This window comes from Prosopis cineraria, unplaced genomic scaffold, assembly GCF_029017545.1.
Source record: "Prosopis cineraria cultivar Desert tree isolate PC_DT_omini unplaced genomic scaffold, ASM2901754v1 PC9, whole genome shotgun sequence".
Classification (NCBI taxonomy): Eukaryota; Viridiplantae; Streptophyta; class Magnoliopsida; order Fabales; family Fabaceae; genus Prosopis; species Prosopis cineraria.
Window position 1 is genome coordinate 33,064,326 of NW_026555340.1, and position 27,898 is coordinate 33,092,223.

General features: G+C 36.3%; 3 protein-coding genes across 11 annotated transcripts; all 3 read left to right on the plus strand.

The window, feature by feature from the left end:
* Nucleotides 1–257: 257 nt before the first annotated feature.
* LOC129320102 (uncharacterized) lies at nucleotides 258–10,736 on the plus strand. 3 transcript variants are annotated; one of them, XM_054965287.1, is made up of 18 exons: nucleotides 258–886; nucleotides 1,265–1,784; nucleotides 1,934–2,194; nucleotides 2,529–2,620; nucleotides 3,726–3,935; nucleotides 4,009–4,413; nucleotides 5,407–5,576; nucleotides 5,732–5,825; nucleotides 5,929–5,985; nucleotides 6,304–6,447; nucleotides 6,569–6,640; nucleotides 8,022–8,135; nucleotides 8,312–8,473; nucleotides 8,581–8,709; nucleotides 8,843–8,944; nucleotides 9,020–9,099; nucleotides 9,528–9,677; nucleotides 9,881–10,736. In XM_054965287.1, the coding sequence occupies exons 1-18, from the start codon at nucleotides 386–388 to the stop codon at nucleotides 10,452–10,454; spliced, it is 3,837 nt and encodes a 1,278-aa protein (XP_054821262.1). In that variant the 5' UTR covers nucleotides 258–385; the 3' UTR covers nucleotides 10,455–10,736. The 3 variants fall into 3 exon arrangements, with proteins under 3 accessions (XP_054821262.1, XP_054821263.1, XP_054821264.1); XM_054965288.1 differs by having other exon boundaries at nucleotides 9,534–9,677; XM_054965289.1 differs by having other exon boundaries at nucleotides 6,304–6,438.
* A 6,340-nt stretch (nucleotides 10,737–17,076) lies between these two features.
* LOC129319796 (kinesin-like protein KIN-7B) lies at nucleotides 17,077–24,482 on the plus strand. 7 transcript variants are annotated; one of them, XM_054964862.1, is made up of 15 exons: nucleotides 17,077–17,260; nucleotides 17,702–17,962; nucleotides 18,209–18,298; nucleotides 18,404–18,504; nucleotides 18,674–18,787; nucleotides 18,906–18,987; nucleotides 19,234–19,301; nucleotides 19,654–19,713; nucleotides 19,795–19,919; nucleotides 20,389–20,584; nucleotides 20,932–21,069; nucleotides 21,639–21,722; nucleotides 21,793–22,677; nucleotides 23,402–23,703; nucleotides 23,881–24,482. In XM_054964862.1, exons 2-15 carry the CDS (start codon nucleotides 17,734–17,736, stop codon nucleotides 24,206–24,208), a joined length of 2,802 nt encoding a protein of 933 aa, XP_054820837.1. In that variant the 5' UTR covers nucleotides 17,077–17,260; nucleotides 17,702–17,733; the 3' UTR covers nucleotides 24,209–24,482. The 7 variants fall into 7 exon arrangements, with proteins under 7 accessions (XP_054820837.1, XP_054820840.1, XP_054820839.1 ...); XM_054964865.1 differs by having other exon boundaries at nucleotides 21,639–21,710; XM_054964864.1 differs by having other exon boundaries at nucleotides 17,712–17,962.
* Nucleotides 24,483–25,238: 756 nt separating this feature from the next.
* LOC129319923 (pollen receptor-like kinase 3) lies at nucleotides 25,239–27,897 on the plus strand. Its single transcript, XM_054965033.1, has 2 exons — nucleotides 25,239–26,785; nucleotides 26,880–27,897. The coding sequence occupies exons 1-2, from the start codon at nucleotides 25,498–25,500 to the stop codon at nucleotides 27,449–27,451; spliced, it is 1,860 nt and encodes a 619-aa protein (XP_054821008.1). The 5' UTR covers nucleotides 25,239–25,497; the 3' UTR covers nucleotides 27,452–27,897.
* The last annotated feature ends 1 nt before the right edge of the window (nucleotide 27,898 follows it).

Here is a 27,898-nt window from a genome sequence, read left to right on the forward strand (position 1 = left end):
ATTTTAAATATTATATTTATTAAAAAAAATAAAAAAATTAATATTAAATTTAGTCTATTTAAAATACATTTAAATAATTAATTTATAAAATTTTTTTATATTAAATTAGACTGGTAGATTAAATTTGTATTAATTAAGTTGGTGATGAATATATTTATAAAAATTTTATATTTTTTATATTAATAAATATAATATTAAAAATGTTTAAAAATTAATTTAAATGAACCGCAGATCAATTTGGATTGAAACGGCTGCAGGCTGCCTCGGTGAGAACCCGCTGAATGCAAACCCCAAGCTTCCCTGGCTTCTGGCTATAAACCCTGGCGCGTCTCTGTGTGGACGGAATTAGGGTTTTAGCACTCAGTGGCCGACTAGCTCAAGAGCCATGGAAGGCATCGAACCGGAAGGACCTTACTTCTCCGTGGACGAAGACAATGGGGATTTCTGCAGTTCCATCCTCTCTCGCTTCGGCAATTCCACCGACGAAAGTCATCAGCATCTCTGTGCTGTTATTGGCGCCATGTCCCAGGAGTTCAAAGAACAAAGTCTTCCTTCCACACATGTTGCCTACTTCGGTGCCGCATGTTCTTCCCTCGACCGCCTATCTTCTGAACCCGATGCCCCTAACCACATCGTGGACGCACTGCTCACAATTCTTTCCATCGTCATTACCCACGTACCCGTTGCAATGTTGAAGAAGAAAACGGATTTTTTGTCGCACCTTCTGGTGCAAGTTCTTCGGTCTCCTTCGATGGCGGAGACTTCTGTTGTTGCCGGATTGAAATGCGTTTCGCATCTGTTGATACACAGGGATAGTATAATGTGGTCTGATGTGTCTCAGCTGTTCAGTGTCTTGTTGGGTTTCGTCATAGATTCGCGACTAAAGGTACTATGAGAAATAAATTCTGTAACTTGTTCATCACCCTTATTCTCTGTAGCAGTGGGAGTGATTTCATAATTAATAGAAGGCAGAAAATTCCTTGCCACGTTACGTTTAAACTGACTTAATGATATGCTAGAAGAAATTCACATTCAGTGTGGTTCAACTCTTCTTAGCGTTCAATCTTCCTTGCCACTTCACGCATAATTTTCACGTTCATTACCGAACACAGTTGATATTTGCTTGGGACTTCAGGCCCTCTTTGATTTGACCCCAAGATGCTAGGTGGTCTCATCCTTTTAACAAAATATATATCTATCAGTGATTGGAAAAACACAACGCATTTCCTTTTTCATATTGCGTGCTAATTGGATCTATCTACAGGTTAGAAGGCAATCACATTCGTGTCTTCGTGATGTGTTACTGAGCTTCCAAAAATCACCATTGCTGGTATCTGCTAGTGAAGGAATTACAAGCATACTTGAGAGGTTTCTTCTGCTTGCTGGCGGAGAAAATGCATGTTCTGGTGAAGGACCTAAGGGAGCTCAGCAGGTTCTATATATTCTTGACTCTTTGAAAGAGTGCCTTCCTCTTATATCACTGAACTGCAAGACTAGCATTCTTAAGTACTTCAAAACTCTCTTGGATCTACATCAACCCCTTGTCACTAGGCGCATAACTGATGGTTTGAGTTTTCTTTGTCTTTACCCAGCATCAGAGGTTTCCCCTGAAGCATTACTTGAATTACTAAATTCATTGGCTCTTTCTATCTCAACGAATGAGATGTCTGGAGATGTAATGACGTTTACATCTCGTTTGCTAGATGTTGGAATGAATAAAGTTTTTACCCTTAATAGACAAATATGTGTTATCAAGCTGCCTATTGTCTTTAATGCTCTCAAAGGTAAGATTCTGGATGCACTTTGAATGGTGGAGTACAGATAATGCTTATACTAGCAGAATTAAATGCTATGAAGTCTTTGTGTGTCTTTGTATGTGCATCTGCTGTCACAAATTAATTATGGAAGTATGCTTCTTCCTTAAAACATGCAGATATTTTGTCATCAGAACATGAAGAGGCCATATGTGCAGCCACTGGTTCAATCAAGAGTCTGATACATTCTTGTATTGATGAAAGTTTGATTAAACAGGGAGTTGATCAGATATCTTTGAATGCACACACTCCATCAAGGAGGTCTGGTCCCACCGTCATTGAAAAAGTTTGTGCAACTATTGAAAGCCTGCTTGATTATCATTTTGATGCTGTCTGGGATAGAGTATTTCAAGTTGTGTCGGCTATGTTTCATAAATTAGGTACTTGGATTGCTATCTAGTCTTTTTCTACTTCACAACATTCATTCACATATATTTTTCTTGCCATTGAACTGCATAGGTAAGACTAGTCCTTTTCTACTTCACAACATTCATTCATATTTATTTTTCTTGTCATTAAACTGCATTGGTAAGAAGATTATTTCTCATAACATGGTGCATAAAAATTTGCTGCTTGCCTGTACTGAGGCGATTAATTATCTAGCTCCCCTTTTGGGATATTTTCATCGTATAGTTTCTGTTTCTTCATAATCTCATCTCTCAAGCTTCAAATTATTGTTGCTGATTTTCTTTGTGACTAATGTTGTTAATACAGGAAATCATTCCGCATGTTTTATGAGAGGAGTAGTTAAAAACTTAGCAGATTTTCAGAAGCTATCTGATGAAGATTTCCCTTTTAGGAAACAGGTCTTTCCGTCTTTATAATGGCACATTTTATTTTGATTCCATAATACTGATGCAGAGTTGAAAATTTGATACGACAAATTTGCTTTTTTTTTTTTGGGCTTTTCTAGCATGTTTGGTTTAACTCAGAGATCATACAATATGTATCATTCATTGCATCTTGTCTGCAGAAGACTTGGTCTTTTTGTCATCACATTCACTACATGCTAACTATTCTCAAGGATTTTATTTTTCACTCTTTGGTTTATCCTGCATGTTTTACTAGGGGATCCTTATTGGAAACATCACTTATCTATTTTAACTCTTGTATTCTGATATAGAATAAAGGTAAGAAAGAGAGGAAAGGGGAGAGAGAATGGAAGAGAATTGGAAAGAGAATGTGAAAGAAAGAGAAAGAGCAGAGAGAGACTAGAGAAAGGAAAACTAAATCCACACCATGCCGATTACAATGACCCTTACACCTTATATAGCTGTTGGCTTACTAACATTCCTCAGTGCCTTTTAACGCCTTTATTGACTACCCCAACTAACTTCATCTTATTGCATTTATATAACACATTCTCGATAGTTAGGTATTTTATGCTGAGATCCAAAATGCATGTTGTATTGTCTATTTATCAAATGTAGACCAACTATCCCAATTTTGAGCAGTTAAAAAGGTTGAACATTGTTTTAAATTGCACCTTAATCTTGAAGTTCGGAAGAAAGTGACCTGTCTTGATAATTTTGAGGGCTCCTTATGAGGTGGCAGATCTAGTTTTTAGCATGTGCTATTTGGATTGATATTGAGTGCTATTGTTAGATTTGATGTGTTCTAAAATTTAGCCAATGAAAAAATATAGTTTCAGCTTTGCTGTTCTAAGTCAACCCCACTTAGTAAAATAAGACTCGTTGTAGTGCACTGTTGTTCCAAGTTTGTTATGCTCTATAAAATCTGGTTATTGAAGGTATTGATAGCACTTTTATTTTGTTACATTTCTGATTATATTAGATTCCATTTATAGTTTGATTGGTAGTGTAGGATTGGGTTAAAAGCTCGATCATTATTATAATTTTTATTTGTTAAAGTATTGCAGCTGACTGATCTTCAATATTCTTAAACGTGCAGCTGCATGAGTGCCTTGGTTCTGCTCTTGTTGCAATGGGACCAGAAACTTTTCTCTCTCTTCTACCTCTGAATTTGGAAGCAGATGACTTATCCAATGCAAATATTTGGCTCTTTCCAATTCTAAAACATTATACTGTTGGTGCACGTCTAAGCTTTTTTACAAAGGAAATTTTGAGTGTGATTGGTCATTTAAGGCAGAGGTCTCAACAGGTATGAAATATTATTGATGAGTTGCTTTATCATTATTCAGAACAAGTTGTTTCTTACCTTGTATGTTTTGCAGTTTCAGCTACAAGGGCTGATAATGTCATCAAGGAATGCAGATGCTCTTGCATACTCTTTGTGGTCTTTGTTGCCTTCATTTTGCAACTATCCTTTGGACACTACTGAAAGTTTCATGGATCTGAAAAGAACTTTATGTATCACACTTCAAAAAGAACCTGACATTCAAGGAATAATATGCTCAAGTTTGCAGTTTCTTATTCAGCAAAACAAGAAAATTATCGATGAAAAAGATGATAAGCAGTATGTGGGTGGAGATTTGGCTAGTGAGCTTGGTTCGGTCCATTATACAAAACAGGTTGCAACAAGCAATTTGAATGTGCTGAAGTCTTCTGCTCAGGAACTTTTAACCGTTCTATCACAGGTTTTTTTGAAGTCCACAAAAGATGATGGAGGTTGTCTGCAGGTACTTAAGTTAAATCAATTGGAAATAGTTCTTGTAATGCTTTACTACTGAACAGACCTTTTGGTTGCCCTGATTTGAGAATATTTTAAGATTTTAAGATTTATGAGATTAATGTGGGATTTTATTATCATACGTCTTTGCCTTGTAATAGTTATATGCATGTGTTACCCACCTCTGTGGCATTCATATTGTTATTACTCTATTTGGCATATGTTACACATTTTGTTCTAGTTCTAGGACTGAATTCTGATACAGATTTTGCTGACCACTGCCCAAAAAGTGCATATTGTCTTTAAACTGCTTGTGGCACTTGATTCCTAGTGCCTATTGCAACAGTGGAAGTAACACTGATAGGTGCATCACTGCAGGTAGATGATGAAGCTATGGTTGTCATGTCATTTGATGCTTGCAAGATTTTATATTTACATCATTGTCTAAGCTTCCATGTGCCTAGGTGATCAATTAAGGCTTGCAGTGAGTTGATCAATGTGAATCTGTAGGCGTAGTTTGCTTGAATAGCTTCTTCTTCTTGTATTGGCTTTTAGTTTTCCATGACAAGGTAACTACTCTACAATCAGTACTAAACTCTAAATCACCGCATTATGACCATAATGTTGGAACTGAGATCATTACTATTATAGACAAGTCCAAATACTTAGGATATCTTCAGCTCACACATATCACCTCTGCCTTTTCCAAGTTTAGGCCTTTCAAATTGTAAGTTTATACTGAATTATAATATAATATATGGGCTTTTACTGCTGACACATTGTGTGGGGATTTTTCTTTCTCAAGTTGGTTTATTCAAAATCAGAATGTTGTCATATAGATGCAATTCTTGGACATTTCTTATAGTTCACAATGTTCAAAAGCAAACTAGATTCTCTTATTTGTTTTTAAGTTTTCCCCCCTCTTTCATTAGATTTGAATGTGTACCTGGTTGTCTTTAGTTACTGTAAGAAGTTCCTAAAATTGATTTTGTGTTGTTTACAGCACACAATTGGTGAGATTGCTTCCATATCAGATCGAGCGGTGACATCCAAGCTCTTCAAAAGCACAATGCTTGAGCTTTTAAAAGTCACGCAAAAGGCCGGCAAAGCAGACAATGCCAATTCAGTACAGGTTGATGGGTCATCAAATAATGTGTCACCCTCAGTTGTCAGGTGTTCATTGACATCTCTCCTTTTTTTTTTCCTGGCCCCCAAACTTGTGATTAGATTGTTGTGTCATGAATTTTACTAAGGTGTCTTATGGTCATGGTGGGTGTCTGCATATAGTTGACAGTAATCATTTCCTTTTTCTACTTTTTTAATCCCAGGGCACAGCTTCTTGACTTGGCAGTTTCCCTGTTGCCTGGTTTAAACACTAAAGAGATTGATCTGCTGTATGTTGCAATAAAGCCAGCATTACAGGTTTGAAGGAGATATATATAATCCTTTGTTCTTTGCATAAATCCCCTAAACTTCCTTTTCGTGATTAAAAGTTATGCTGATTATGAGGAATCATTATTTCTAGGATTTTGATGGTGTTATACAGAAGAAGGGATACAGAGTTCTTTCAGTCATTCTCAGGGTATTTTCTTTTTGTGCTTTTAGTTGTTTATCTGGTTCATATGATAGTTTAAAATGTTTACTATCATGTAGTCATTACTCATTCATCTTGACTAGTGTTCACCTGGCAACTTCCCTGCCTCAATCATTTAATGGATGCAGATTGTTTAATTACTAGTTTACTGGTCTGAACTTGGTTGTCGCAGTACAATAAAAAATGTCATTCTATTAGTGTACATTATGTTTCCTGGAGAACCAAAATGTCATATTAATATTTGGTGTTTTTGCTGCTTAGTAGTGTCAAGCTAGTAACTTGTTTGTTTATGGATTTTCTCAATAGGATTCAAGTGAGTTTGTTCCATCAAAGTTGGAGGAGCTGCTTGCGCTTATGGTTGAAGTTCTGCCTTTATGTCATATTTCCTCCAAACACCATAGACTAAATTGCCTGTACTTCCTAATAGTCCATGTCTCCAAGGTACTTAAGGTTGTTTTTCTTGCTTCTACGTTCTAAACAACCTTGTTGTCGTCATGATGCATCTGATGTGTAGAATATTGCTATATTTATATTGCAAGTGTAATGCATTTGAGATTATGCAATGCAACAGGATAGTTTGGAGCAAAGGTGGCGTGAAATTATTTCTTCTTTCCTTACAGAAATTGTACTTGCTCTTAAGGAGGTAATTTGGTTTATTTGTGGAAAAACTCTTTCTTCTGGTACTTTCATTTATTGCCCTTCTCAATTTGACAACTGTAAAAACAATATGAAAGCATCTACGTTTTCTTTCTTTTTTTGTTTGTTTTCCTCTTTTGCGTTAGGGGGCTTACTGGTTCAGTATGCAGTGCCTTTTGTAACCTTAGCAATGGATATTTACTGGCGCAGGCACATGTCTAGCAAGTGCATTCTGTCTGTTTTTTGCTTCGCTTTTGTTTTTCTTGGGAGTTGGGGTTAGGTGTTTTCTCGTGGTTATCCAAATCAAAGTATTTTTCTGAGTATTATGTATGTACAAGGCCCATCAGTGTCTGAGGCACAATCCATTAGTTATAGCCTGATTTATCCATGGTTATGAGCCACTGTATGGTGAGTGGTAAGCCTTTGATGTATGAAATCTCTTGAGAAGGAATTCAAACAAACTATTGCCCCTTGTTTTCTATTTTTTTCAGTCATGGTAATGATGGTATTAGGGATTATCTCTAGTGAGAAATCTTGCTCCTTTAATTTAAGAGAATCCAAATGGAATCCAGATAAATCTATTGTGGAAATCTGTTTATGGCGCAAATGGAATTTAAATGGATCTATTGCCAAAGAAAGTGTGAATGACGCACAAATACACTTCAAATTGAGATGCTTGAGACTTGATTGGAAGAGGAGGATGGTGGAGCTCACATGAAGATATTCATGTTACTTTAGTCTTTTGATATCCTCTCTTTTCTCTGGAAAAGAAAGTGGTGAAAGATCTAAGATCTCAGAGAGGTGAATTTGAAAAGGAAGTGCTAGAGTATTACATCTGTTCAAGGCCTATCACCATGTGAGGCCCAGGTCATTGGTTATTTCTGATTTGATCCTTGGTTATGAGCTGCGACATAGTTAACCTCTGATCTGTGAAATCTCTTGAGAAGGAATTCAGGCGAACTTTCTCCCTTTGTATTCTAATTCCCCATTACTCTGCCCTTTTTGTCCTTTTTGTTGAGTCTGTGCTGGCCTCCTTCCTGAAATATCATGTGATTCTTTTTTCATTGCTTATATTGCTCTCAAAACTTCCCTGGGTTAGAGTCATATATGTATTTGTTTTGTAAGGCATTTTAATATATTTTCTGGAGCATAAAAAACATTGCTTTGTACTGGTTTTTTTATCTCCCCCTTCATTATTTTATTCTCTTGTTTCTGCAATGACATTTATACTGCAGTTGGTCATTCTTATTGTATATGATATTAAATATGTTGTGTGATACCTGTATCTTGGTCAGCTATCACACAGATATCACTTCTGTTGATATGTTTGAAATTGACTTCATAAGGTTGCTGAGGTGATAAGTTTGGAAAATTTATATTTTTTGCAGGCTAATAAAAAAACTAGGAATCGGGCTTATGACATTCTTGTTGAAATTGGCCATGCACTTGGAGATGAAGAGAGAGGCGGCAATAGAGAAAATTTATGTCAAATTTTCAATATGGTAAATATAGATTTTGAATTCTTCACCAAATTATTGATAAATAATGTGTTATCAGTCTCTTCCTTGATTGGATGTGATTTAATGTAATCTAATTCTGAACTCATTGTACATGAGCTGGGTATTTTTTAGGTAGACCATACACCATATTTGATTCTGTTCTTTTTTCTGGGGCTCAGATTGCTAGAGGCCTGGTTAGTGAAACTCCGCATATGATTAGCGCAGCAGCCAAAGGTTTAGCTCGTTTGGCCTATGAGTTTTCTGACCTTATTTCAACTGCTTTCAATTTGCTTCCGTCTACTTTCCTCCTACTTCAAAGACAAAACAGAGAGATTATAAAGGTTTGATTCCTTTTCTTCTGTTTTATGGTTACATGCTTTGCTGAATGAAGCAATGTAATTGATTTATGCTCTAAAATCAAGTAAACCAGTGTTGAGTCTTCCTGCAGGCCAATTTAGGTTTGTTAAAGGTGTTAGTGGCTAAATCACAAACAGAATGGTTGCAATTGCACCTTAAGAGCATGGTGGAAGGTTTGATGAAGTGGCAAGATAACACCAAGAATCATTTTAAAGCGAAGGTTGGTGTTTGGCTATCCAGTGGTATTATCATATTTAATGCTGTTTCATTTACCTGTTGCTGGTGGCTGCCGTTTTTCTGTTTCTTGTGCTTGTTCATATTGCATTGTCGTGATGAGAATCATTTCCTTCCAGGTTAAGCATCTTTTGGAAATGCTTGTTAGAAAGTGTGGACTGGTGGCAGTTAAAGCTGTCATGCCTGAAGACCATATGAGACTCCTTACCAACATACGCAAGGTCTCTTGAACAGCATCATATGATAAATTTTCTCATCAACACTCTATCAGATGTGTAATCCTGTTTTAAATGCAGATCAAAGAGCGGAAGGACAGGAAACGAGGTGCTAAAACTGAGGAAACTAGAACTTGTCTTTCAAAAGCACCTACATCCAGGTTTATATTGTGATTATTTTACATTTATATTTAGTTTAATTGGCAAGGACACTTATTTCAAAACTTTAACCATCAGTCTTATTACCTTCCCACTCAAATATGTTGATATTTAGTTCTCTTAAATTCATGCAACTTGACATGAAATTAATTTTATCTTGAGTGATAAATAAAAATGGCCCAAGGACGTGATACCTAATGTGATTAGCTAGGAGGCTTCTTGATGAATGGGTAAATTTTATTGGTAGCGAAGTATTGCAGCTTTGTGATTGGTTTCATGATTTTCAACATCAGACCACCTTTGAGACGCCCATCATGTTTGTGTTTGTTGTCATGTTGCAAACTAAAATAATTAACATGTCTTATTCAGCATCTGATCAATGTAATTCTCTATTCTTGTTGATGATGATCATGATCAATCTCTCTCTTAGCTTCAGGCAAAGTATGTGGAACCATACAAATTTTTTTTCTGATTTTGATGATGAAGAGAGTGGAGGAACTGATGCAGAATACTTGGCGAAGACCATCTCCAGAGGGGGCAAGTCTTACTCACACAGTAAATCAGCAGGATCTTCATATAGGTGAGCTGTAGTACTAAATCTATCCAGTCTTCTATTGATTGCCTTGTGGGTAAATTTTGTGATGATAAACATTTTGAAACATTTAACCTGACTACACACGAGTAATATAAAACTTGACTTGGCAAAATGAGATTGTTCTTGTGCCTATCTTGATTGGTTCACTATCAAAATGGATTTTAACAGTTATTGCATATTCTACCTAGGTTGAAGATCAGACACGAGAAGAATTTGCTTGAGCACTTGTCTGACCAATCGGATGATGAGCCGCTTGATTTGCTTGATAGGCAGAAAACAATTTCAGCTCTTAAATCATCTGAGCATCTCAAAAGGAAGTCAAGGTTAGATGATGAGGTTGAAGTAGATTCCGAAGGACGCCTGATTATATGCGAGGAAGGGGATTGGACGAAGGGAAAACCTGAAGAGGCTGATTTTGATACTACGAGTGAAGCTGATAGTCACTTGTCTGGGAAGTCTGGAACTCAGGTGAAGAAGCGCAGAAAAAAATTGGAGTCTGGGTGGGCGTACACAGGGAGAGAATATGTCAGCAAGAAAGCAAGTGGGGATGTGAAGAGGAAGGACAAGCTTGAGCCTTATGCATATTGGCCACTTGATCGGAAGATGATGAGCCGTAGGCCACAGCACCGAGCTGCTGCAAGGAAAGGCATGGCAAGTGTCGTAAAGATGACAAAAAAGTTTGAAGGCAAGAGCGCATCTAGTGTACTGTCCCAGAGTATCATGAAACTGAGAAGGACCAAGAAGAAGGACGGCAAGAAATAGAAAATGCAAGGGCTGCTGGTTAGCATGTCAATTTGTTGGCAGCAAGATAAGATCATTATTTTGTGCTTACATTATATGAGTTTTGGATTTAGGAGCTCCGGTTGTAAGGCAACTTAAATTATAAGCCATTGTTTTTTTGTTAGTTTTGAAAGAAAAAAATTAATGATAAAGCAGGACTTGGAGCAGCAGTTTTTTCGACAAGCTGCTCGTTGTCGTTGTTGATGTGGCCAAGCGTGTCTTGGTACTTGTACATTAGCAAATAATTGGAAATTGAAAACTGAAGTAGCTCTTCTTTATATATATATATATATGTATGTATGTATGTATGGCTTTCAACGCCTGTGTCATCTGTCGTGACAATCACACTCCAAATGCATGAATGTCCCGTACCACAGTAGAAGTGGATTTTTTTACTATTCACTTTATTTTTTCTATCAACGGAAATAGGTGAAATGTTGGCTATTCAAATTTAGTATTTTGAAAATTTATTATTAAAATATTTAATTATAAAACAGATAATATTAAGCTTGTGAAATTTCATGTGAACAGCTGAGCAATATAGAAGGAAAGAAAAGAAAACATTTTGCTAAAAATGATCCTTGAATTGTCAGAATTTCATTTGACGATAATATGGTTAAAAAAAAATTGATTATGAAGAGGGAATTTTATTTTTGTTTTTTAATGAAAGTGTGAGTAAACACAAAGAAGAATCCGTGTACGAAAAGAAAGATAGAGCTACGCAAACTGCAAAGTTTTAACGCAAACGTTATAGTGATATTTTCAGGAAACTAGAGTTTTCTGGCAAACACTGGAGATAACTATAAGGTCCGAATTCCCATTAGTATGTTTCAAGGATTTTTTTTCTTTAGTAAATGAGAATAGGAAAATATATATAAGTAAAGTTTTACAGAATTCTTTGGCATGCATCCAATAAAAATTAAATTAAAAATAAAATATTATAATGTTTTTTGATAATCAATTATAAATTTTGATTGTTATGATTTTTTTAAATAGAAAGGGCCAAATATACTGATTAATAAAATAATTTTATAAAATTTCATCCAAGAAATATTTAAAACAAAAAAAATTCCACTCCAAGGAAAAATCGTTGGAAGGAGACAAATTTACAAAAAAAAAAAAAAAACCTTGTCTAGGTACTACACTTTTAAAAATATTTCTCTAGGTATTATAAATTAAATTGAGTTCCAATTTTTTTTTTTAATATTGAAGTACAGAACTCGATCACTGCTAAACTGAATTCTGTACTTATATTTAAAAAAAAAATTAAAATCCTGACAAGCTACTTGTCATGCTATCCCAAGTAATTCCCGTCCTCTTCCGGCACCCACTTCCTCTCTCTCTCTACCCTTTCCAGTTTCTAGTCCCCGTTACGTGCGTGAGTGAAATATATATACATATATAAGACTAGAGGGCAAAAATATTCCAAAAATTTTCTCAAAAGATCAACTAGTATACTTACTTTTTAGTTAGAATAATTTTTCCTTGAAACTTTAAAATAGACAGCAATTTTGTCCCACTGTTAAAGTTCCCAACTTTGACCATTAAAATCAAAGTTTGACAAAATCAAATAAAGGTGGCTCATTGGAATTAGCTGATTTGTTTGAGTAGGAGTTAACAGTGGCAATAATCTTCTTCCTTCTCTTTCTGCATCCAATGTCGTGTGTTCCACAAACAACCAAACGTTGAATACAGAAAAGGCAGTGGCCTTCATAGCAGAATCGAAAAGAAGAAAAATAGAAGAAGGAAAAAAAAAAAATCAAAGCTGATTTTTCCATATAAATGAGAAGGAAGAAGATGATGCAATTACGTAGAGAGGGGTGCTGATTTTTATTTTTATTTTTGGCTGTTGTTGATGTGGATTCAACTATCATTTTTGCAATCTCTGAGACAAGCATAGAGAGCAAGCCAAAGACACCTCACGCCAAAAACCATCTTGTTCCAAATATCCAGACAATTCTTCGCTGTCTTCTTCTTCCTCAACGAAAGCTATCAAAAGCACCACAACCTATGGCATCGAGTAGGAAATTCGATTGCAGAAAAGAGAGGCGAAGAGAATAGGGATTATGCATAAACACAAATCATTAAACCAGAAATATCAATCAACATTGCAATAATATAACACAAACTCAACTCAATAAACGAAAATAGTCCCAAGAATTTAATGTGGATCAACAAGAAACAATTCAGAAATGATTGAGACAGAGGATCGGCGTCAACAACGATGGGATTACCTAAACCACTAGATGGGTTGAGGACTCTTCTAGAGCTTTAGGATACCAAGTTCTCTCTCTCTTTTTTTTTCATGAGTAAATTGCAAAGAAGGTGATGAATTTAAGTTGGAACGAAGCCGGAAACCAAAAAAAGACAGATTCCCATTGAAGGCTAATCTTCTATTTACATTGTAGCATTCGACAGTGAGGGCAAGAATGAAGCTTTCGAGAACACTCACACGATCACAGCCAGCATCTTCCAACTGTTATCTCTACCTTTGTTTAGCTTCACCAACAAGCCGATTAAAGTGACTTGACTCGGTGCTGCCCCTATGTCTCCATTGGTCAAAGATTGATAATCGATCTCCAAGGTTGAGATTTGAGAACTTAACGACGCTACCCCTACCTCTATCGATCGAAGATTGATGATCTCCAGGGTTGGGGTTTGAGAACTTGACAGTGAATCCATGGTTGAGTGAGAGGGAGATGAAGGGGCCTTGCTTAGTTGCAAATGAGAGAAGGCAATGAGAGACGGCAGACAATGGCCCATTTAGTGGTTGGCATCCTAAAGCTCTAGATGAGTAAATTGCAAAGAAGATGATGGCAATCATATCTTTCATATTTATTTTTATTTAATAGAGTAAATTGTCAATGGGGCGGCTGAGGTGTTCTAAGCTACTCCACGTGGAGTCCACTTAATGCAAAAGGCTTGCCACTTGCATATATATTAGTCAGACATTGGTCAAAGATTAAAGATCGCTTTACTTTTGATGCTTTTAGGAAAACATTGCTGCTCTTAAAAAGACAAGGATACTAAAAAGATAAAGATATCGGGTGTTCTTTTAAAAAAAATTTCAAAGCATTTTTATCTCTAATCCCCTGTGTGTGTGTATATATATATATATTACTTTTTTTATTTAAAAATATAAAATAATTTTTAAAAAATTAATTATTAAAAATATATAAGATATTTTTTATTTTTTGAGATGTAATTATTATCTATTTTTTAAAAGTATACTTATTGATATTATATTTATCTTTATTATGGAGTATTTAAAAATAATAAATTAAAAAGATAGAGTTAATTTAAAAGTAAATAATTATTTTATTAAAAATAAAATTTAATTAAAAATATTTTATATTTTTTAATATAAAGAATATATGTTATCCTAGACATTGTTGCCTCTTTTCTTCTTCCAGCGCGTACACACACACATATTTGCCCAGGAGATACCAACATATAATTGGGTAGCTATATATAATCTAAATAATGTATTATGTATAAAAATTATATATTATTTTATTAATTATCATTATAATAATTATATGATTTAAAAAATTATACAAATTATAAAATAATTATATACTCCCTAAATAAAAAATGTAAGGTATTTTTTAAAAGGTTGGATGTTTAAAAATTTAAGGTATTTTAATTTTTTAAAGTGTATATCATTATTTTTTTTTCAAAAAATACTCCTATTAAACAAATCACTTTATATTTATTTTAAGGTAAAATACTCTATTAAATAAAAATAAACATGAAAGATATGATTAGTTTAAAAATAAATAACTACTTTATTGGAGGTGAATTTCGATTAAAGATATCTTACATTTTTTAATGAAGGGAGTAATTAATAACAACATAAAATTACATAAATTTAAATCATAATATATAATTTTAGGGTTAAAAAGTTAGAGAACATTTCTTCCTCTGAATGTTTTGTTGGGCACCCTAGACGATGGGACAATATCATTCCTAAACAATTATTTTTAAGTGCAAAATTATTATTTTTTTTCAAAACTATGTCACCTTTTTTACTATCTACTAACGTAAAAAATGAAATAGTTGTTACTGTGTGTGGCTCTCACAATTATTCCATATTAGCATATAATAGAGAAGATAACAGATCTCTAATTAATGTTAATTTTGACCATTAAAAAAATATTTTGACTAAAAATATATTCACAAATAGCTTCATCTACTGTATCAGATTATTTTCATGAGCTCAAAGTATTTTCTTAAAATAATTAGATTTTCTTTTTCATGATTATTTTTAAAAATTGAAATAAACATAATAAAAACTCAAAAAATAGATTTTTCCTCCAAAAAATAAATGATTCTTTCATTTAAGAAAAAAAAAGCTAAAACAACCGGGCCAATAAAAAAGTAAAAGGAGGGAAGCCAACTCAGTCTATAGACATAATACTTCATCAGTTTTTAATTATAAAATTTTTCTATCTAACTTACACTTGCTAAGAAAGCAGTTAAAATTAACTAACATACAAAATTAATTAGTGTGTAAATATTGATAATTTAAATAATACAAAAATAGTAAATATAAATTCATATTCATTTACAACTGATAAAATTATAGATTATGATATAAAATAATTTTATTTTATTTTTTTACTTATTTTATAGTATAAAATAATTAATTTATACATCTTACTCACGCTTTTTTACCCAACTGATTATACTTATGTTATTTTATAATTATAAACCCATGGATATATAACGAGCGGGGAAGGAGGGCTGGGGAAGGATGGGGGGGCAGATGGAAAGTGGGTACGAGAATTTCTTGGAATAAGAGGCTAATGATAGGTACAACTTGTCAAGCTATATTTAAAATTTTAATTTTTTTATATATAAGTACAGAATTCAATTTGACGGAAGTTGTTTGGCTTAAATATAAAATTTTATTTGTCAAAGCATTTTAAGTAGGTCATAATATAAATTAAGTAATTGAAAAGTCAAATCTAATTAACAATCTAAATAAAAAGGTCAATCTTGAACTTAATAAAAAGCCACGATTAGATAAACATATTGAAATCCCGCTAATTGTAAATTCACTCTATGGATCATTGGTACATACAGATACAATTTCAAATTATCCCGAGTCTCGCGAGAACAGTATCATCATGCCCAAGTATCTTAATGAAATGGGTTGGTTATTAAAAACAAAAAACAGTGATTAAAGACTATGCCATGAGTTTTGTAACATCCCTGATTATTTGTAGGAGAGCATTTTGAATTTTAAAGAAAAAGTTATCATCACTATGTCACTATAAATGGAGCACCAAATCGCAAAAGAGAGAGATAGACAACACTCAGACGAATCACATTTTTACACCCATAGTCTTAAGTTTATCAATTATTTTTATCTTCAATTTAGACTTGAAACCGTTTACGTTTCGTAACATCTTAATAATAATTGAAATACTTGTTTTACCAAGTCTTATGTATCTTTTATATTCGGGTGAACTATAATAAAAGAGCCCAGAGACTTTTTGTTATCAACTGAGACTTAATGTTTCTGAAGTCTGGTAATTTGTTGTTCTTGACGAGCAAAAGTCAAGTTATATACTCAAATATTTAAATAAAAAAAGTTGGAGCTCACTTTGATATAAATTGAGCTGTAAATTTATAGCATATGGACAAATATTTTTAAGAGTGTAATATTTAGATAAATGAATGTTTTTTTGGGTAGCATTGGAGTCAATCTGTTTAGGGAGGGGGACGCTAGCGGACTGCCATTCTGTCACAAATGAGGAAGTTTTGTCCGTCAGGCACGCAAGCCATTCTGCCATTAGCACCTCCAATGCTGTTGCCTCCTCCGTTCAAAACATGGTGAAATTGAAATTTTAATGCCTGATGAAATCGTAATGCCTACAGCCTCATCGCAAATGTGATGAGCTCTAATCATTGCAACTGATGCCCTTGAATGTGTATTGCCGAAATTTTACACAAAGCTGCATCCTAATTCGGCTCACCAGTCAGCGCACCAATTTCATTGCTCAAGATCTTGAGATTTACTGGTAACAGCATCCTTCATCGCTAATGCCAGTTAATTCCTGCAAGCGAATATACCTGAGGTTTACGAAATTTTGTCTGCCAATTGGTGTGTGCATGATAAAGATACTATTGATATTATGACCCTTGGGTTACTTCTCCCTACAAATCTTGTGGCGGAAGGTTTTTGGGCTTGGAAGAGTAGAATTAGAGATATTTTAGTCTTTTAATTTATTAAAACTTTTATTCTACTATTATATTATTAACATTCACAAAAAGCATGCAAGATTCCGTCATCTGTCTCTAACTATATACCTTTATTGTACTTCAATTTTATTTTATAGATAATTTTGTTCAAGGCAGTTTTTATCTTTATTTTCTATTTCATTTTTGTGCTCCTCCATTTTTTTTTTATAATGCTGTTAGCCAACCAAGGAGGCCTTATGCAGCCAGACCCAACAGTCTGGTACTCCGAGTACTGCAGCCCATGAACAGGTCCATCCATTGATCATCCGCAGTGGGACCCAGAATTTTAAAAATGTCCGTTTATAGTTTCCAGGTGCGCGCACTGAACGGAAAGAGCGTCTTCAGTAACCGTTACACCCTCTCTTTAACCGAGCAGTGAGTGCGTCTTCAGTCCATGTCATTTCTCAGTTCTCCCTGCTAACATATATGCACTTCAGAGCATTTCCCATTCTTGGAAATCTTGAAACAGCGAGCAGTTTCCAGACTTTGTCCTGATCCTCCGCTTCATTCTAGAGGAATTCAATCTTCCGTTTTAAGTGGTTAGTTCGTTCTTTTCGGTGAAATTTTTTGTTCTATAAATAAGGTAGATCAACAAATGTCTTTCAAACCTTATCTATTTCTGGAGAACAGTGACTATAATTGATGCAGTTGAACATGCTTTTCTGGATGATCTTCCTGCGTTCAGTCGAATGAAGCAGTGAAATAGGAAGCTAGGGCTTCTCACTTTGAAATCGGAACCTCATCGTTATTTTTAAAACTACGTCAGGCTTTCTTTCCAGTGCTAGTTTCACAATTTTAGCTGTGAAATGCAACAAAAATAAAAACTCACCCTGTTTTTGTTCTTTTATGTTTTTGAGTTGTCCTCTTAAAACCAGTCGACAAGGCTACAACACCGATAATAGTTTATACCAATCTCACTATAACGGTAATTAAGATACTGATATCTGAGTATGCATCTTTTATAACTTTCTAATCTGCAGACAACTGCAGCTTAGACCAAAGACAGAACACAATGGTTGGAACACCAGCAACCCCATTGTCTAAGATACAACAGAATTTCTCATCTACTCCTGGTGGTCCCAAAGTTCGGGAGGAGAAAATACTGGTGACCGTTCGGATGAGGCCATTGAACCGGAAGGAACAAGCCATGTATGAACTAATTGCTTGGGATTGCTTGGACGAGCAAACCATTGTTTTCAAGAATCCAAATCAAGAGAGGCCTGGGACAGCATACACATTCGGTATGTCTTTCATGAAAATATTGTGTTTTTTAAACCTGTTCTCCCCACCTTTCTGGTTGTTAAGGGGAAAGGATGTTTAACTTTTATATATGCAATTTTAAAAACCAGGTTTTTTAATTAAAAAAAATTGAGCGAGAATTTTAAAAACCTGGTTGACAACTGTAAGTTATTATAGATTGTTATAGAATTTTCTCCCCATTTTCGGTTGAAAATATATTTAAATAAGTTTCTTTTTACTTTTTTTAGATAAAGTTTTTGCTCCTGCAAGTTCAACTCAAAAGGTTTATGAACATGGAGCGCGGGACGTTGCATTATCAGTAGTTTCGGGAATTAATGGTGACTTCTTCGAAAGTCGAAATTATTACATTTAATTATTTTTGGAGCATATTAAAGGTTCCTTTTGATCCTTCTTAATCGCTCTACATTTACTGGACTTTGCAGCGACAATTTTTGCATATGGACAGACTAGCAGTGGCAAGACATACACGATGAGAGGCATAATTGAAAATGTTATTCAAGACATTTACAAGTTTTTTGAGAAAGTAAGTTACAATTGATACCCAAGTTTTATATAACATTCTAGTTGGATAAGAGGTGAGCAAGGATGGAGCTGTTCTAAAATAAATCTTATGAACAAAATCCAATTGCTTTGTTTTACAGCCAAAAAAAAAAAAGATTTAAGACTGTTCTCTTTTTATATCAACCTCACAGACGCCGGCGAGGGATTTTATTTTGAGAGCCTCCGCAATGGAAATTTATAATGAGATGGTCATTGACCTATTGAATCGTGAATCCGGCCCTCTCCGGCTCTTGGATGATCCTGAGGTATAGTTAACAGGAATATTTCTATGAGATTTACAAGTAAATTGTTTACATATCCTTTACGACGGTTTTTTTTTCCTTTCCTTTCCTTTCCTTTTTCTTTTTTGTTTTCGGGATACAGAAAGGGACTGTTGTGGAAAAACTAACTGAAGAAGTAGCCAGGGATGGTCAACATCTAAGGCACTTGATCGGCATCTGTGAAGGTAACGTAGATTGTCTAACGAGAATCAAAGGCTTCCTGGTTCTCTCAAGCAGTGGTTTGCCATCACACCATGCAAATAAAATTTATATCTTTGACTCCTGCGATGTTTGAAGTCGATTTCCTCCGTACAATATGAGGCAAAACTTTTGTAGAAAATAACATTCACTTTACGCTCAATATGAGATGCATTAATGGTTTTGGGATGATTTTCATGTTACCATAATTCTTACAAACATTGAATCCGCAGCTCAAAGGCAAGTTGGGGAAACTGCTTTAAATGATAAAAGCTCAAGATCGCATCAAATAATCAGGCTGGTATGCTCAGATTGTATTCTTTCATTATCTCTTCATAGAGATACAACAAGCATATTAGTGTCTGAGCAATCATTTAGCTACTCAGTCCAATATTTAACAATATTTTTTCCATCCTTGGAGTCTTCCGGGCGTACATAAGTTTTATTTGAAATAAAAGTAGTATCTAGTAATTTTTGGGGTGGCTATGCCCTCTTGACATGGTCAATCTTCTCGTTTTTTCTTCCTAATTAAGTAAAGGTTCAATATGGTTCTCCGTAATTATTGATATGTAATCCTTGTTTACTCTTTCTTCTTATAGTTCTACCAGCATTAAACCAATTTTTATTTGTCTCCATATATGTATATGTATCAGACCATAGAGAGCAGTCTAAGGGAAAGTTCAGGCCGTTTGAAGTCTTATTTAGCCAGTCTGGTATGCCATATCTACTTTATTCTGACCTGAATTTTTTCGTATCAAATAAGTCATAGCGACTGGAATTCCTAATGTTTATAGAATCTGGTGGATCTTGCTGGAAGTGAACGCATATCTCAAACAAAGACAAGTGGTGCAAGATTGAAGGAAGGCAGCCACATTAATCGAAGTTTATTGACACTCACTACAGTCATCAGGAAGTTAAGGTTAGCAGCTCCAGATATCTGTAACATGTCCCAATGCATGTGGAACTACTTGTTATTGTGCTTCTTGTAGGACAAAATGATAACTCGTAAGTTTATTGATGTTTGATTTTTTAAAGTAAAAATCCCGAGGTGTTGATAAAAACTTGGTTGTAAAAAAGAATCCCAACTATTTTAATAACGGTCTTACCGAGTTGCTTGCTTCCATTGAGTGAAAAGCTATGTTAACGGTCTACTTTCTACAACATGGCGCGTTTTCTGATTGTCAAAAAACTTTGGTGGAGCTCGGTTATGTTGTGTAAATAGAGCTGTTTGATGATTTTTGATTTTTCCAATCAAGTTATATTTCCTCTGGGAAGTTGAGTAATGTAGTAGTGGACTTGATTATTGTGATATGATAAGTTGCTTTATTGCTACGTAATTTGGTCATAACACAAGCGTCTAATTGGGCTTTTGGGTCCCTTGTGCGCAGTGGTGGAGAACGTGGTCACATACCATATAGAAGTTCAAAACTCACCAGAATTTTGCAGTCTTCGCTTGGGGGGAATGCTCGGACAGCAATTATATGTGCTATAAGTCCAGCCTTAAGTCATGTGGATCAGACAAGAAATACCTTAACATTCGCGACCAGTGCAAAGGATGTCATTAATAATGCTCAAGTAAACATGGTAGGGACTAATGCCTTAAATTGGTAGAGAATCATTTTTTCTTTAGTGGAAATTCTCTTGGATATTACTGAAGAAGTTAACAATATTTTTAAAAACTTGATTGATAATAGAGCACGATAGCGTCGTGCAATTTATATAGCCAATCTCACCTAGTGGGACAAGGCTTGTTGTTGTTGTATTATCCAAGAAAGAAATGCATTCACATATTCATGAAATCCTAATGCCTAGTGAGCTTAATATTCATATTGGTGTTTTAGGAATTATTTTCTTCATATTAGAATTAGCCAATTTTGTTGGGTTGGGGGGAAGCCAATTTAAGCTTAAGTAGGAGGGCGTTTTTTCCGCAGATTGTTTCAGATAAGTCACTGCTTAAACACTTGCAAAAGGAAGTAGCGAGGCTTGAAGAAGAGTTGCGAAGCCCTGAACTTACTTCTTCATCATGTTTGAGGTCTTTGTTAGCTGAAAAAGAGTTGAAAATTCAACAGGTATACTTGGTGTTAATTTTCATGCGGCTGAACTAAATTTTAGAATGACCTCCTCTGATCTTCTAAATGGATTTTTTTTGTTCTTGTATCTATGAGCTTTTAGCTTTTCATTGCCTTGTCTCAAGACGTGGTCAAGGATTTTCATCACGTGCCATATTTTCTGCATTTGCAGTAAAGGCTTACGGCTCCTCTTGGCTTTCACTTTTTATCGTTGCAATTAGGCTTCCATCAGTCAACTCTCATTACAATAGGTGACCAAGGCATTTATGCTAAGGAAAACAAATTATATGCACTTATATGCAGATCCTTAAGTGTAAAGTTTCTGTAAACAAGTGTATGGTTTGTTTATAATTAAATTAAATCTTCCCGTGATTGAGTTTCTTAAAGAACTTTTCACACATGCCATAGTTTTATACGAAACCTTGTTATAAAAATATATAAAACAACACCTTATCCTTTATATAATTCACATAGGAAACATTGACCTTCTTGAAGTTTTATAATCCCTCCCTTTCTTTTGAATGAAGAGAATTTACAATTACTTGATAATTATAAATTCAAATTTTCAGATGGAGAGTGAGATGGAAGAGCTGAGGCGGCAGCTTGCACAATCTCAATTTGAGCTTGAAAGAAGAAATAAGGTTCAAATGATTGTAAGAGAGATTATGACAACATTTATGGAACATTAATTTACTCTCAACTAAACTTATCAAGTTGTTGCAGGGATTAAATCAAAATGAGCCTTCTAGTCAAGTGGTTAGATGTCTTTCCTTTCCTGTAGATAATGAATCGAATCCGGATGAACATCCTCAAGAGCGAAGAGAAGCAGTAGGAAGGCATGCAATACTGAAGAAACTACTGGCTTCTCCTGATCCATCCATACTGGTTACTGAAATCCGGAAGCTTGAGAATAGGCAGCTACGGCTCTGTGAGGATGCAAATCGAGCACTACAAAATCTGCATAAGGATTTTGCGACCCACAAATTTGGAAATCAAGAAACTGCTGAAGCTCTGTCGAAAGTGCTGTCTGAAATCAAAGACATGCTAGCAGCTAGCTCTACTCCAGAAAATATTGTGGTTGCAGACAAAGCCAACTTGATGGAGGAGATCTCTCGATTGAAGTCTCAACGAGGCACTATTTCATCTCTAGAAAGGAAGTTGGAGAATGTACAAAAATCCTTTGACAAGCTAGTCTTGTCTTTTCCGAGTACAGCAGGGACTCCAGAGAACAAGACCCAATTGAAAACGAAGAAAATTCTTCCTTTCAGTTTAAGCAACAGTCCCAACGTGCAACATATAATACGCGCCCCATGCTCACCTTTATCCTCTTCTTCTAGAGTCACGGAACATGAAACAGAGAACAAGGCTCCTGAAAAAGACATTTCTCCTAGAAGTAGCGATACAAGACTAAGGTCACATACAGGCGTGTTTTTTTCACAGGAAGGAAGTCCAGCTATGCAGCAATCAAAGTCAATGAATGTTAAGAAGATTCAGAGGATGTTTAAGAATGCTGTTGAGGAGAATATTCGAAGCTTCAGAATTTATGTTACTGAGTTAAAAGAACTAGTGGCGAAACTGCATTACCAAAAGCAGCTTCTTGTTTGCCAGGTAAAATTTATTTTACATCAAATAATTCTAGAGATCCCCACTATAATTAACTTACTTCATTAACATCAATATGACTTAGCGCCGTGTCCTTTTACTCATATCATTGGAAATACTTCGTGCCTTTAACCTTCAATTACGCCAGAACTCTTTATAGGCTCCACAGTTCCTTTAATGGGATGCCAATCTCTGGGTTGCGCTGTAATAGGAAATCATTTTCATCATGATGTGTCACAGGACATACAGAGTTAGAACATAATCACTCCGGTTCTTATTATAAGATACTTTTAATTATTCCATACATCTTAAAAAAAGTTAATTTTTTTTTTTTGATATCATAAAAGATTGAGAGATACTTTTATTTTTACCCTTGATTATACGCTAAATATTTTACGTTAAATATTTTACGCTAATCAAGAAGGGGTAAAATTAAAAAAAAGTAATTTAATTATTACAAAGTATTCTATGTTTTGGACTAAAAATTATTTTTAAAAGTTGTCTTATAAATAGGATTTGAAAGAGCATTACCTTTTTGATGCTTGGATGTATAGTTAAAATTCCGTTTTTGGTGCTCTATCTATCTCATGGATAATTAGAGTATGGCATTAATTCTTCCTTCACCTAACAGCTCTTACATCTATTAACATAGTATACCAAATGTTGCTGATAATAAATGTCCAATAGTAATATTTTGAAAAAATACTTATTTTGATATTTACCCTTGTAGGTTTTGGAGCTTGAAGCAAATAACTTTGTGAACGAAGTAGATACATGTGCACGATCTTCCATGCCGCGGCATATTCTATTTGAAGAGAATAGAAAACAAATCGTCATGTTGTGGCATTTATGCCACATTTCGATTGTACATCGCACACAGTTTTATCTTTTGTTAAGGGGAGATCCTTCTGATCATACATATTTGGAAGTTGAACTGAGAAGATTGACATGGCTTGAGCAACACCTGGCTGAGCTAGGGAATGCTAGTCCTGCACTTTTAGGGGATGAGCCTGCAGGTTCAGTTTCTGCTAGGTACAAGAGTTATTTTTTTCTTTTAAAAAAAATCTTTTCCCTTCTTTTAGATTGTTCTAAATAGAAGTGGCGTGTGCTTCTGCATCTTATTTCTACTTAAGTAAATGAGATAGACCAGTGAATATGAACATATAACGATTTTATTCATTTGCTGTTGGTTTTTTGAATCAAATGCAGCATCAAAGCTCTTAAGCAAGAAAGGGAGTATCTGGCTAAGCGAGTGAACTCAAAACTTACAGCCGAGGAAAGAGAACTGCTTTATGCTAAATGGGAAGTTCCCGCAGTAGGGAAACAAAGGAGGCTCCAGCTGGTGAATAAATTGTGGACTGATCCTTATAACATGGAACATGTACAAGAAAGTGCAGAAATCGTAGCAAAGCTCATTGATTTTTGTGGAACTGGTGAAAATCTTAGCAAGGACATGTTCGAACTGAATTTTGCAAGCCCTTCTGATAAGAAAACATGGGCGGGCTGGAACTTTATATCAAATCTTTTGAATTTATGAGACAAATTTGACCTTTTTACATCATGTCTCTTCTACAGGTCAAAGGTACATCCTTTGAAGCACGGAATATTAGAGTTCAAAATGTTTCTGTAAAATGTCGTAAATCTTATTCTTATCTTAGAAAGGACATGTTTGAACTTAAAGATTCCAACTCCTTCTGGTAACACGATATAGCTGGGCGGGAACTTCATTTGTGAAGTGCGGAATATTGAAGGGCAAAATGTATGTGTATAATCTTGTAGATTTTATGAAAGCTTCTGAAATCTTGTACTGACGTTAGAATTTTGTCATTTAACAATGCTATGAATAAAATGAAGGATATAACATTACGGGGGGAAAATGTTTACTGCTCCAATCCATAAAATTGAGAACTAATTCGGGCATCTGTCAGGAAAGGAGGCCGTGGATTTGTTCAACATGATAATGATGCCTCGTCAAATTCTTCTTCTTATGTCGAGGACCAGGAAGTGTTTGTGTTGGGTCACATCATTGTAGTCTATTCCGGGGTTTAATGTCCGACAGTATCCTTGGTGTTGGGGTCTCAGTCAGTAGCCATGTTAGGGAAAGCAGGCCCCGAGCCTGAGGGAAGGGCGAAATTGATGACCCTGACCCTGTGTCAAATCATGCCCGGCCGCATAAGAGAATTTCTTATCCGGGTGTCTTTTTACGCTGAATATATTATCAAGAAGTACTCCCTTCCATCCATTCAAAGATATAAAAATTTGTTTGAAGGATTAAATATTTAAAACTATAAAATATTTTTATTTTTTAAAAATAAAATTATTATTATTTTTAAAAGTATCCTTAATAATAATAATTTTATATTTATTATGAAGTATTTAATAAAAGTAAATATTAAAAAATAAAATTAATTTAAAAATAAATAATTAATTTATTAAAAATAAAATTTAATTAAAAATACTTTGACATTTTAAGCCACGGAGTATCTAATATTAAATCTATTTTTTCAATAAAATGTCTCATGAAGTGCTTACGATTGTGCAAATAGAGTCTTACAAAAGATGGAGGGGCAGTGCAGGGTGAAATGGCGGCAGAGAACAGGATTGGAAAAGCGAAATGGAAGAGAAAAAATTGATGAGGTTGGGTGTTGAAATTGAAATGGAGACAAGTGGGAGGAGCGAGCAGACAGGTCGGGAGGAAGGGATTGGGAGCATGTTTGGGAATTCTATTATTAGGAAGGAGGGAATGAAATTGTGTGTAAAGGAAAAAGCCATTTTCCGCCATAAGCCCTCTTCAGAGAAACAGCGGTCCATTGGGATTTCCCGGCAATGGCCGCTGGTCGCTCTTTCCTTCTCTTGCCGCTCTTCCTCCTCACTCTCTCCTTCTCTCCCGCTTGCCTCCCCAATTCCGAGGACGACGCCCTCCTCCAGCTCAAACGATCCTTCGCCCCTTCCTCCTCTCTCTCTTCCTGGATCCCCAATTCCTCTGCCTGCTCTGCCAGGTGGCTTGGCGTCTATTGCACCAACAACCTCGTCGTCGGTTTGCACCTCTCTAATATGGCTCTCTCTGGCACCATTGACGTCGATGCCCTCCTTCGCCTTCCTGGCCTCCGCAGCATTGGCTTTGTCAATAACTCCTTCTCCGGCCCCATCCCCCAATTCAATAAACTCACCGCCCTCAAGGCTCTCTTCCTCACCACCAATCAATTCTCCGGCCCCATCCCTCCGGATTTCTTCGCCAGCCTGGCCGCCATCAAGAAAATCGGCCTCTCTGGCAATAACTTCTCCGGCGACATACCCAACTCTCTGGCCAGGCTCCCCTTGCTTGTAGAGCTGCGCCTTGATGACAATGGATTCTCGGGAGCCATTCCGTCTTTCACTCAACACTTTCGATCGTTCAACGTTTCCAACAACCGATTGGAAGGACCCATCCCCGATGAATTGGCCAGTTTCGGCGGGACGTCCTTCTCCGGAAACCCAGGATTGTGTGGGAAAGTAGTGGGGAAGGAGTGCGAGGAGGAGGCGCGGCAACAAGGAGCAACGTCTGGGGAGAAAAGGACGGGATTGGTGAGGGCGGTCATTACGGTCATAATGGTTTCGATAGTAGTGATGCTGATAATAGTATTGATAAAGACGGCAAGGAGACAAGAGGGCAACAGAAACATGGGAGGCATCGGGGTTAGAAAGGACGGGGGAGGGGAAGAGGTGGTGCAAGTGCACGTGCCCAGCTCGAACCACAGCAGGACATCGGGATCAACTAAGAAAGGGTCGAATTCGGTTTCGAAAAGAAATGCCGTGGGGGACTTGGTGATGGTGAACGAGGAGAAGGGCGTGTTCGGGCTGCCCGATTTGATGAAGGCTGCTGCGGAGGTGCTGGGCAACGGGGGCATGGGTTCTGCTTACAAGGCCACCATGAGCAATGGATTGTCCGTGGTGGTCAAGAGGATGAGGGAGATCAACAAGATCAGCAGAGATTCCTTCGACGCCGAGATGAGACAGTTCGGCAGAATCAGACACCCAAATATCCTCGCCCCTCTCTCCTACCACTATCGCAAGGAGGAGAAGCTCATCGTGTCTCAATACATTCCCAAAGGCAGTTTGTTGTATGTCTTGCACGGTATACGCGCACATTCAATTCAGTTGTATAATTGCATACCATACCATGTATGCCATTATTGATCAATTCATTTGTTTCCAATCATGCCATGCAGGGGACAGAGGAACGTGCCATGGCGACCTCCACTGGCCCACCAGGTTGAAGATTGTCAAGGGAATCGCGAGGGGGTTGAGTTTCCTGCACTCTGAATTCGGATCCCACGACTTGCCCCACGGTAACCTCAAGTCCAGCAATGTTCTGTTGAGCGATGCGTACGAGCCGCTCCTCACTGACTTCGCCTTTCATCCCCTCATCAATCCAAGCAGCGCTCCCCAGGCACTGTTTTCCTACAAAACTCCGGATTACATACAATACCAGCAAGTGTCCCGAAAAACCGATGTATATTGCCTCGGCACCATTATCCTAGAGATCATGACCGGCAAATTCCCTTCTCAGTATCACAGCAATGGCAAGGGCGGCACCGACGTTGTGCAGTGGGTGCTCACCGCCATTGCGGAGGGAAGAGAGGCCGAATTGATAGATCCCGATATCAAAACTAACGACACCGAGTCTCTCAGTCACATGCTGCAGCTTCTCCAGATCGGGGCTAGTTGCACCGAATCCAATCCTCAACAACGACTTAACTTAGGCGAAGCCATTAGAAGGATAGAGGAGGTTCAAGTCTAACACACAATGCAAGCCTCGTGTCAATATTCTAGCTTTCATTCCATTAGCTGTCAAGTTGCATGCTTTGTAGGTCCGAGAATTATTGCAGTTTTAAGCAACAAGGTTCATTATACTCCTATTATTCGTTCGTGGATCTCCTCCAGAATGAGGCTAATGGATGCCCGACAATCAAGCGAAACTCCGATCCAACCAGACCGTGTGACGAGTCTCTTATCTGCTAACACAATCCTTGTTGTAATTCTAATCCATTTCTGATCGATTGAAACCCTGTTTAGTGAATTTTTAGTAGCTAGGAGTTACCATTTATAGCCGCGCGCCTCGCTGGAACTAGCAGTTTTCCCCTCCCCATCCATGTATTCTCAGATTGAGGAATTGCTTTCATCTCTCCCTCTCATTCTTTGTAAAAATTTTCCGATGTTTTGTCAATACAAATTGGTACTTTCCAAG